This window comes from Camelina sativa, chromosome 15 (assembly GCF_000633955.1).
Source record: "Camelina sativa cultivar DH55 chromosome 15, Cs, whole genome shotgun sequence".
Classification (NCBI taxonomy): Eukaryota; Viridiplantae; Streptophyta; class Magnoliopsida; order Brassicales; family Brassicaceae; genus Camelina; species Camelina sativa.
Genome location: NC_025699.1, coordinates 8,611,258 through 8,623,453, shown reverse-complemented (window position 1 = coordinate 8,623,453; position 12,196 = coordinate 8,611,258). Strand labels below are relative to the sequence as shown.

Sequence of the window (12,196 nt, the reverse complement as noted above, 5' to 3'; positions counted from 1 at the left end):
TGTTGGTTGGTGTCGGCCATTCTTGTATAGCTTTGACTTTCTCTTCGTCCACTCTCAGTCCCTGTGAACTCACTATAAAACCTAAGAAGACAAGTTCATTAGTACAAAAGGTGCACTTCTTAAGGTTGGCATAAAGACCTTCCTTTTGAAGCGTTTTAATAACTTGTTCTAAATGAATTAGGTGATCATCAAATGTATGACTATAAATAAGTATATCATCAAAGTATACCACTACAAACTTACTGATATAAGGCCTTAGAACTTGGTTCATAAGCCTCATGAAGGTGCTTGGTGCGTTTGTAAGCCCAAATGGCATGACTAGCCACTTATAGAGACCTTGCTTGGTCTTAAAAGCCGTTTTCCACTCATCACCTTCCTTCATTATTACTTGATGATAGCCACTCCTAAGATCAATCTTTGAAAACACATTAGATCCAGATAATTCATCAAGCATATCAGCTAACCTTGGGATTGGATGTCAGTATTTGATGGTAATGTTGTTGATAGCTCGACAATCTACACACATCCTCCAAGTTCCATCTTTCTTTGGCACCAAAAGGACCGGTACAGCACATGGACTTAGGCTTTCCCTCACATAGCCTTTGTCTAAAAGATCCTTCACTTGTTTCTCCAATTCCTTAGCTTCCTCCGGGTTAACGCAATAAGCGGCTCTATTGGGCAATGGGGCACCCGGAACCAGATCTATTTGATGTTCAATTCCTCTTATAGGAGGTAGACCAGCTGGAATTTCATCTGGAAATGTCTCAGCAAACCGGTTCAAAAGATCCTTCACCTCTTTAGGGAGATCTTGTTCCAAAGCACTAAAACCTGCGCTCAAAACTTCCTTAAACATCATTAGTAATACCGGTTCATTACAAGTGAGTGTCTTAGCTATGTAGCTAGGCTTGATCAGAAAATTACTCTTAGAAGGAGAACCCTTCTCTTTAAGCATCTTAACTTGAATTTCATGCACTTGGTTCGGTGTGAGAGGAGTTAGATTGTATTTCTTCTTATCATGGACAAAAGAATACATGTTACTACGCCCATGGTGCATGGTATCCTTATCAAATTGCCACGGTCTACCAAGTAGAAGGTGACAAGCTTGCATAGGAACCACATCACACAAGACTTGATCCATATACTTTCCCACTTTGAATGGTACTTGTACTTGATCCGTGATTCGCAGTTCAGCCTTGTCATTAAGCCATCTTAGTTTATATGGATGAGGATGTTTAGTCCGTCCAAGGCTGAGTTTTGAAACCATATACTCGCTAGCAACATTAGTACATGATCCACCATCGATAATAAGATTACATACCTTTTCTTGGATGGTACAGCGGGTATGGAAAATATTTTCCCTTTGAGCTAGCTCATCTGGATGAACCGTGAGGTTCAAGACACGCCTTATGACCAGGGATTCTCCATATTCAGGTTCACAATCGACCTCTTCAACTACAACATCATCTATGGTGAGATCTGCTTCATCTTGTGACTCGTATTCTCCCGCATCCGTGAGAATCATAACTCTTGGGTTGGGGCAATCTTTAGCCATATGTCCTCTTCCCTTGCACTTAAAACATGTTATATCACGAGTTCTTGAATTGTTAGGGCTAGGGAACTTACTTTGGGTGGATTCGGTTGGCTTAGACTTGAACCGATTGTCAATAGCCACAGCTTTTTCTTTATCCAAGGGTCTGACTTGAGAGGTGGATGCAAAAGGAGTCTTGGCACGCCCTTGATCCCAATTTTGAGTAGTTTTAGTTCTCCCCATGGTTGTCATCTTCTTCTTGATGTGTTGTTCGGCTTGTATAGCGTGGTGTAGAATGTCCTGCAGGTCGTGATAAGGATGCATTTCTACTTTGTGAGAGATCTTTTCTTGTAATCCATCAAGAAACTGAGCCATGGTGGTCTCAGCATCATCGTCAAGCTCCAGCCTATTCCTTAAGTGCTCAAATTCTTCGAAATACTCTTCCACACTCCTTGTTCCTTGAATCAACTTCCGGAACTTCTTTTGAAGGTCTCGGTGGTAGTAGATGGGAACATATCTCTTCTTCATCAGCTGCTTCATTTCCCTCCATGTGGTTACTTGAGGGGTATCACTTCTCCTCCTATCATTAACTTCACGATCCCACCAAGACAAAGCGTGATTGGTAAGTTGAGCTACGGCTAAGGCTAGCTTCTTTTGGTCAGTGTACTTGTAGTAAGCAAAGATGTGCTCCATTCTCTGCTCCCACTCAAGATAAGCTTCAGGATCTACCCTTCCAGCAAACGTAGGAGCCTTGAGCTTCATATCCATAGAATTAGACCTCGTACGGTCTTCTTCCTCTGCCATTTCTTGGTTATGTCGTTGAGCTTGACGTCGTCGACGGTTGTTTTGTGGTCCTCCATCATCACTGAAGTCAGTCTCTTGACCATCTTCATGAACGACACCATTCTCTCGTCTTTGGTTATGGTTTGCACGAGGTTGTTCGATTTGGTTTAGGCGTTGTTCCATGGTAGTGAGTTGTTGTTGCATGGCTTGCAGTAACTGCATCATAGCAGCGTTAGGATCACCGGTGTTGTCACCCATCCCACCTGAAAGAATTAAGATGCAAAGTATCAAATTCTTTGGTAAGAGAGAACACAAAGAAATATGTCTTTGTACCACAAATCGTTTATGTTAAAAAAAAAAATTCTATGAAATTTTAACAAGTGAAAAAGACCAGAGCAAATAAAGGCAAGAGAGTAACACAAAACAGATTTCGAACGAGTGCTGCAGACAGAGTTTTTAATATTTGTTTTCTGATTGTTTTTTTTTTTGTATATGAATTTGTTAAAATAAAAAAAGCAACAGCAATTTTTTTGGGTTCCCTACACGAACGAAAACAGATTTTTTTTTTTAGTTTTATAAAACTGTGATAATAAAACAGATGAAATGGTTTTTTTTTTTTTTTAAAAAAAAATAATGAAACTGGGAAAAAGAAAAAAAATAAATAAACGAAAGGAAGTAAATCACCTGATAAATTAGGAGCTTTTCAAGCTCTGATACCAAAATGATATGAGCTTTGGCTACAAAATGAACCAAAACAAGGATGAATCGTTAGCTGGTCTAAGGACCTCTCTAACTAACCCAGATAAGGTGGAGATGAATGGTGGATTGATAAGAACCACAATAGATGTGAAAGTCTACTGATATTTCTTAGAACACTCAAGAATTCGGACACACTCACGAATTAGAGAGCAATGGTTTCTTTTGTGAAACAGAAACAAGCAATTTTATTAATCAAAAGGTGGAAAAAAAGAACTACAACTCAAGGCATTATATAGCCAGGTTCATAACTTATTCTAAGGAAAAACACACAAATCCTGCAAAGAACAAAAACAAGGAAAACCAGAACAAAATCAGAAAAATAAAGGAAAGAGACGTTGTGTAGAAAAGAGAATATCAAGGGTGCCGATTAAGGCAAATTTGATATCTTGACTTCATGACATGATTCTTCTTCGATCTCGGGATATTCTGGACGAGTGAGAGAGCCTTCTAGATGTCTTCTAGTGCCAAATAACACGTGCTTAAGTGGGCTTCAAGTTTGGGGGTGAATAAAGCCCATTTAACCTTATTGCTTATTAGAGAGTCCACTGGACATGCGTTTACTGTTCGGTCCATCTCTGGAGATTTATAGCAGTTCTCTCGACGCTCGTTGGTTCTCCGGAAACTAGATTCAGAAAGCTTTAATTTGATATGTGCCTCATCTCCTGGCTCGTCCTGAATCGTCGGAGGTATTTCGTTGAAGACGGCCTTTAGTTGGGAGCTCTCCGATGGGGTTAGGCGAATGGCTTCAAACTGATCAAGGGGGATCAGTCCTTCATGTTCCAGCTGCTCCAGAAAGATGTTGAACTTCTTTTCTATGCTTTTGCTCCTGGTCCTAGTCATTGGTCCGCTTGGCACATATGGAGCTTGGATAATATGGCTTGGTGGTTCGATGTCCTCATCATTGCCTAAAGGAGATTCTCCACAGTATGAAACGGCTTCGGGCCAAATGATAAACACTCAGAAATTAGCCATCTCATCTCTGCCAAAACATTACCACATATCAAAGAACAGACAAAGCAAATTCTGAATATCCAAAAGAGGGCAGAAAAGGCAAATACTTAGGTCTACCTGAAATCTTCGGAAGGAAGAATAAAGATCTTTTCACGAGCATTGTGGATAGAATACAGCAAAGGGCAAAAAGTTGGTCGACCAGATTTCTCTCCTCTACAGGAAAGTTTCTGATGCTGAAGGCAGTCCTTGCAGCAATGCCTACATATACAATGATGTGTTTTAAGCTCCATGTATAAACGCATCCAATTGGTGTTAACACGCTTCTGGTGGGATGATAATTTGGAAAAGAAGAAAATGTGTTGGGTATCCTGGAAGCACCTGTCAAAATCAGAAAGAGAAGGAGGACTAGGTTTCAAACTATAATGATATAAATATTGTATAACATGTCATAAAAATAGCTAAGTTTTTTTTTTTAAAATCAATTTCTAGATATGCATGATTTACATTTTGATAGTTTGATAGACTATTAAAATACGACAATTGATATTATTATTCATAAATTTGAATGTATTTATGTCATTTGTATAAGTGAATTTTTATATAGTATTTGTAATTTATTATCAGAAGTTTTTAAAAATATTTAGAATTCAATTCCAAAACCATAAAATTTACAACATTTGAAAGTCTAGCCTTATACTCCCTCCATTTCAAAATATAAGATGTTTTTGAGAAGTTTTTTGTTTCAAAATATAGGATGTTTTCAAGTTTCTATATAACTTTTATTAGTTTAATATTTTATATTATGCAGTATTGTTTCTGATTGGTTGAACTTGTTAAAAGTAAAGACTTCTTAATTTGCGTTTTTTACTTAAAACATCCTATATTTTGAAACGGAGAGAGTATTTTTAAAATTATCTCAATTTGTAATTTTTTTAAAGATTAAAAAAATTAAAATATATCTATAGATTAATAATTCACTATAAAGTAACAATTAATAATTTATAGATAAATTAATATCACTATTAATTAATAAAATGTCATGGTCCCAACATTATTAATTTATAGAGGTTTTACTGGCAACTAACAACTTATATATTGTTTTGATTGGTTCATTATTATCAATTAAAAAATGGTGGATTGATACCATTTTGAATTTGGCTGAAGAAGAATTTCATAGATTTATAGGGATATCTTAGATTTCATATCCAATAAGGGTGGATTTTCTAAGGAAAGATTATAAATGTATTCCATATAGATGGGAGTTGAGGGAGAAAAAAACAAAAAAGAACTCTATAGCAATAAAAAGCTCTCAGGCCCGAGTCCCCATGCAAACCTAAATGAAGCATGAGTCTTTTGAATAAAGGGATCTCACCTACCTCTTAGTACCATAAACAGTATTATCCATTGGTTTGTGGTCTACAATGGTGAGCACCTCCGATCCGTTTCAACCCCCCGTACCCAAAAACCCTTCCGACAAGCTCATAGCCACCAAGTTCCCGTACTTTGTCATCCCGGTCTTCGCCTGAAAAGCTAGTAACCAGCTGAAACTGAACTGGACCATGCATCAGCCCTCTCTAGTAAACTCTCCCAACTCTTTTTTCATGTTTCGCAACTTCGTTCTAACCCTGTGAAACCTTGTAACCCTTGTAATCCTTACAACGACAAACTTCCCTCAACATCCACATATTACCTTCACATATTGATCCAACAAAACCTTGACCAGCTTTTAACCTTACTTACCTGAACCAATATGGAGAAACACATGCCTTACCACCAAAAAAGGAAAGGTATTGAGAGGGGATACCCCCCCCCTCATCTCGTAAGAGAATCTGTGCACTGGATCTTGATACATCCAACCTGATAGCAGGGAAAGCCCTCACTCTTATGGGGCGACTGACGGACCCAACAGCCCAAAGATTGTATGTTCTCTTCCTGTTCCTGGTAAGTAGATAAAACCTCAGAGGGAAAGCAGTGGGAGCGGATCTGGGAAGAGGTTGTTTCCAATTCAAGTTCAACCATGAGTAAGACCTCCAAAGAGTCCCGGATAACATACCCATTGCCTTATGCTATATCTACTACAAGATTATAATGAAACTCTTTACCAAGCGACTCCGGCCAGTTCTTTCATCCTTGGTGTCAGAAAACAAATCAGCTTTTGTACCCCAATGGGCTATTGCTAATAATGTGTTGTTCTCGCATGAAGCACTCCACTACCTACATATATCAAAAGAAAGGAAACAGTGCTACGTGGCAGTGAAGACTGATATGAGTAAAGCATATGACTATTTTGAATGGGATTTTATCAAAATAGTTATGGAGAGAATGGGTTTCCACAGTACCTGGATTACATGTACTATGCAGTACATCACAACAGTAACCTATTTATACCTGCTCAATGGACCAGCACAAGGGCTTTTAGTCCCCCAAAGAAGGATAAGACAGGGCGATCCCCTGTCTCCTTTTATTTTCATCCTATGTAGTGAGGTTTTATCGGGTTTGTGTCACAAAGCAAAGGAAGAGGGGAATCTTACGGGTATCAAACTAGGAAAGGAAAGTCCAAGAATCAATGTAACATCCGCGAACCAAATTGGGGATTTGGGGAGTGGGTGTCGATCGACACCAAGAGGAGTGTCGATCGACACCAAAGAATACTGGTTTGACCGGATTTTTTTAATTGTTGATTCTGGTTTGGTTTGATTTAATTGAGTTGTCTAAACCATGTATATAAGTGGAGGAGCGACCAAGGTCGAGGGTTTTGAGTGTTTTGTCGCCGTTTGAGTGAGGAAAAGAGAGAAAGGAGAGAGCTTGTGGGTTGAGAGGTTTTGAGATTGTTCTTGGTTATTTTTGGGAGATCTGTTCCTGTGGAGTGGAGATCTAGAGCTAAGGACGAAGGAGAAGCTTCCTAAGGTGTGGGATTCGTCATATTTTGGTCAGAATCATCCTGCAATGAGGTGAGTGCATGACCATGACTGATATAAGCTTGAGAATCCTTTGTTTTGCTTGTTTTGTGGCTGTTTTTGTTGTTTTCTTGTATGTTTATGGTTGGGATGTGGTTCCCATGTGTTTCCAGGGATTTTGGATGAGTTTTGGACGATTTGGAGGTTTTGGGAAGCGGTTCTTCAACTTTCGGCTTCGTGCAGATCGTGTTGCAGAGTCGGTGTCGATCGACACCAAGTTGGTGTCGGTCGACACCATGTTTGGGCCAGTGTTGATCGATACCACTCTGGTGTCGGTCGACACCAACTTGTATGTTGCGTGGTTTCCTGGTTTGTTGTGTTTGTTTGTTGTTTGTTAAACATTGGAATCTCAGTTGCTTGTGTGTATGCCCAGTAGATGGGAGAATTACCTCACTAAGTACTTGTGATAATACTTACGCATCTCGATTGTTGTTTGTGGTGTGCAGGTATGTGACGTGGAATCATAGCGATGAGGAGGAGTAGGGATGTTAAAAATGGGTAAAACCCGAGTGGGTACCCGAAACCTGTATAAAATGTAGAGTTTTCGGACCTGTTTTTTAGTCAGAAAAATGGGTAAAAAATGGGCGGGTACCCGAAATATAATGGTCTTACATGGGTTTACCCTATAAGATTATGGGTACCCATCGGGTTTTTTTTTTTCTTAAATCTTTTTATCAAACGATACAATTTCACATAACCCTACTCTAATTGCTTCTACTCGATCAGAGAGACAGAGACCATTGTGTTCTTGTCGGCGGTCCAACAAAGAGGCGAAGTTATGATCAGAGCTTTAGGTCCTCTCTGTCTATGATCAGAGTCAGAGATTCACAATAACCCTCTCTCGTGACCCTCTCATTCACAATAACTTTGATGATGAGGTTGAAGTTAAGAATTTATAATTTTTAATTACAGGTGACATTGAAGACAACTTTGATGATGAGGTTGAAGGTACCACATCTGTGGCTAGTAGCTCAGGAGTATGAGACCAAGGTAAAAAAAAATTAAGATTGTTACTTAAGAATAAAGATGTAATTATGAAATTATGACTGAAATTCCATTGTTTTGTTGTTGTTTAGATTATGATCAGGTTTTGGAAGAACCATAGGAGGAAGAATGAGAAAAAAAATTATTGTTGTTTTTGTGACTTTGTTTTTGGTTTTATTTTTGTGACTTTGTTTTTGGTTTTGTTTTTGTGACTTTGTTTTTGGTTTTATGTATTTAACGTTGTTGAACCTTCTATGTATTTAATCTTTGTTTTTGGTTTTTGCTTAATCTAATTAGATATTATTTTGAAAATTGTCACATATATAATAAAATACACAAAATACATAATAAAAATCATATTTGTATACATAATACATAATAAAAATCATATTTGTATACATAATACATACTATAAATACACAATGTAAAATGCAAAATACACCATTTGAGACAAAAAAATTCGGGTACCCACGGGTTTACCCACAAGAGTTAAAACCCGTTCGGGTTTACCTACTAGACTTAAAACCCGTTCGGGTTTTTGAATCTGGGTTTTTTTTTGGGCGGGTTTTTTCCTTTTTGGGCCGGGCCGGGTTTTTTCACCCATTTTAACATCCCTAAGGAGGAGGATGATCTAGGGTCTCGTTTGTGTGTTGTTGGATATATTGTTTATGTTGGAACCTTGGTTAGAGTTATATTAGGTTGCTGGATAGAATGGTTAGGAATGTTATTGTATTGATGATGTATTGGTTTTGTATTATTGGTATGTTTCCGTTGTGCTTAATGGTTATTGTTGGTTTAATGATGAGTGGGGGTTTGGGTTGGTTTAATTAAGTAGTATGGGATGCTTAATTATATATTGTATTTATTATTATAAGAAAAAAAAACAGGTCGGGTGGTTTCAATCAATCACTTACTTTTTGCAGACGATACCATGTTTTACTATAAGGTGGATCAAAAAGAGTGATACTGCCTAAAGGAGATTCTCCACAGTATGAAGCGGCTTCGGGCCAAATGATAAACACTCAGAAATTAGCTATCACATTCTCTGCCAAAACATTACCACATATCAAAGAACAGACAAAACAAATTCTGAATATCCAAAAAGAGGGCGGACAAGGAAAATACTTTGGTCTACCTGAACTCTTCGGAAGGAAGAATAAAGATCTTTTCACGAGCATTGTGGATAGAATACGGTAAAGGGCAAAAAGTTGGTCGACCAGATTTCTCTCCTCTACAGGAAAGTTTGTGATGTTGAAGGCAGTCCTTGCAGCAATGCCTACCTATACAATGATGTGTTTTAAGCTCCCAAGCTCCATGTATAAATGCATCCAATTGGTGTTTACACGCTTTTGGTGGGAAAATAATTTGGAAAATAAGAAAATGTGTTGGTTATCCTGGAAGCACCTGTCAAAATCAAAAAGAGAAGGAGGACTAGGTTTCAGAGACAAATCCAGTTTTAACAATGCACTCGTAGCTAAGCTTAGTTGGGGAATCCTTACCCAACCTTCATGCCTTCTTGCAAGGATCCTATTGGATAAATACTATCACTCTGCTCGTTTCTTAAGCTGCAACCCGCCTTTAAATACTTCCCATGGATGGCATGGCATCTGTATTGGTGGAGATCTCCTCCAAAAACAGCTAGTACGGATCATTGGTAATGGGAAAGAAACTCTTCTCTGGAAGGAACCTTGGCTCTCTTTGGATACACCCATGACGCCTATGAGACCTCCACCGGAGGCATCGCAGAACCTAAACATTTTGGACCTCATCTCCCCCGTAACACAGACATAGGATGCCAATCTCATACGCCTGGAACTGAAACCAAGCAAGTGGGGTGGGGGGGGGGGCTAATGATCACTATGCCTGGTTACCGTTTGCTTTTGGGGAATATAGTGTTAAATTTGGCTATCCTGGAACTGAAACCAAGCAAGTGGGGGGCTAACGATCGCTATGCCTGGTTACCGTCTGCTTTTGGGGAATATAGTGCTAAATCTGGCAATTATGAGAGCATTAAGAGCTTATCTGTACCAAATGACTTTCCATCTGCAATCCAGGGCTTCAATTGGTTAGGCGAACTTTGGAAAATGAGAACTGCCCCTAAAACAAAAAAATTTATTCTGGAAAGCTATGCGTGGAGCATTACCAGTGAGAGAGAATCTGAACCGCAGAGGGATAAGGGATGATGCCAAATATCCGTTCTGCGGAGAAGAGGATACTACATTTCACCTATTTCTCCACTGTAGATTTGCAGCTCAGGTGTGGAGTTTGGCCCCACTAAAGATCCGCTTGATAGCTCCTCCATCTCGACTTTCCAAGACCTAACTGAACATGCCAAACACCTTTTCATCCTCCCGCCATATGGATATGGAATTGGACCGCTGTTCTCCTGGTTGGTTTGGTCTATTTGGATCACTCGTAATAAACTCCTCTTTCAAGACAAACCATCATCACCGGCGGAAACCCTAAGTCAAGCAATTAGATCAGCCCGAGAATGGAATATGACTCAGGAGGAATCCAAAGCTATGAATGGACTCATGAAAACCCTTACCCAACCGTCAACTCCGAAAGAAGGTTTCATCTCATGTAACACGAATGCAGCTTGGAACAAAGATTCAAAGATAGCGGGCCTAGGCTGGATCTTCAATAACGCCGGCGTTGGATCTCGACGATTGGGATCGGACATCATGACCCATAGTAGATCTCCGCTTCTATCGGAAGCTGTTGCCATTCCTCATGCCATGCTCGACGCTTTGTCTCTTGGCTTCACCAAACTCTCAATCGTCTCTGATTCTAAAATTATCATTGATGCGATCAATTCGGAGATTCCTTATTAGGAACTCCATGGGATTCTTTTCGATACCCTCTCTATTTTTTCGAGCTTTAGATTTGTTTCCTTTTCTTTTGTTCATCGTGATTTCAACAAGGAAGCTGATGCGATAGCTAAACAGTCCTTGGTAAACTCGGTACCGGTTCCGGAATCCTGATTTCAACAAGGAAACTGATGCTATATTTTTTCAACAGGTTCATTACCAATTGAATAATTATGGATTGAATACCATTTTGATTTAACTGAAGAAGAATTCATTGATTTTAAAGGATTATATTTATGAATTCCACCTCCAATAAAGGTGGATTATTTTTAGGAAAGATATATTCTCCTCAAATTAATTTTTTTTTTCTTTTTCAAGCTGTTATTTTTTTATCATCCCCCTAAATAAGTTAATTCACACATTGCAATAAAACCTCTATAAATTAATAATGTTGGGACCATGACATTTTATTAATTTATAGTGATATTAATTTATATATAAATTAATATAGATATTTATTTTAATTGTTTAAATAAGATTAGATTTTTGGATGTTATAAATTTTATGGTTTTAGAACTGAATTTGTCATATTGAGAAAAGATTATTGACCATAAATTATAAATACTATAAACAATATCACTTATACAAATGATACACATAAATTCAAATTTATGGATAGTAATATCAATTTTCGTATTTTAATAGCTACTAGATTTGAACCTGCGGNATATAAATTAATATAGATATTTATTTTAATTGTTTAAATAAGATTAGATTTTTGGATGTTATAAATTTTATGGTTTTAGAACTGAATTTGTCATATTGAGAAAAGATTATTGACCATAAATTATAAATACTATAAACAATATCACTTATACAAATGATACACATAAATTCAAATTTATGGATAGTAATATCAATTTTCGTATTTTAATAGCTACTAGATTTGAACCTGCGGTACACCGCGGGACTAATTTTTAATTATAGTATATTGGAAAATAATTTTTAATTTATTTGGTTTATATAGTTTACAACTTAAAATGTGCTTTTTTTTTGGTTGAATTTTGTTGGATAATATATGATCTTTAAATTTGTTTTGTTTGATAGGGTTGTGTTTTTCATGTGGGGGTTGGTGTAGTCTTTAAAAACAAATTGTACCCATTTGTCATCTTCATTCCAACACAAGAGGTTGTACCCTTCCCAAAAAAAAAAATGTAGATCAAAAAAAAAAAATTGGCTTTATGAAAACTTTTATTTTCTCCAAAAAAAAATATATATAGTTCTTAAAAAAAAACACAATATATATATATATATATATATATATATATAATGTCAGGAAATTTTTCATTAGAATTCGAAGTGGGGTTGGACCAATTTTTATCGTTTGCAAGTAGCCAAGATACAGTTCAGAATAATGGCGGTAA

At 37.6% G+C, this 12,196-nt stretch overlaps 1 protein-coding gene across 1 annotated transcript; it reads right to left on the bottom strand.

Annotated features, from left to right (window-relative positions):
- LOC104748257 lies at positions 479 to 5,586 on the bottom strand. The gene is made up of 2 exons (XM_010469928.1): positions 5,454 to 5,586; positions 479 to 2,574 (listed from the first exon to the last, which is right to left on the bottom strand). Exons 1-2 carry the CDS (start codon positions 5,584 to 5,586, stop codon positions 479 to 481), a joined length of 2,229 nt encoding a protein of 742 aa, XP_010468230.1.

Excerpts from the sequence above, each read along its gene's own strand:
- LOC104748257 (XM_010469928.1), bottom strand. The coding sequence starts at position 5,586 with ATGCATGGTCCAGTTCAGTTTCAGCTGGTTACTAGCTTTTCAGGCGAA. Across the intron at positions 2,575-5,453 it reads GGGGTTGAAACGGATCGGAG|GTGGGATGGGTGACAACACC; the intron begins GTGCTCACCATT and ends TAATTCTTTCAG.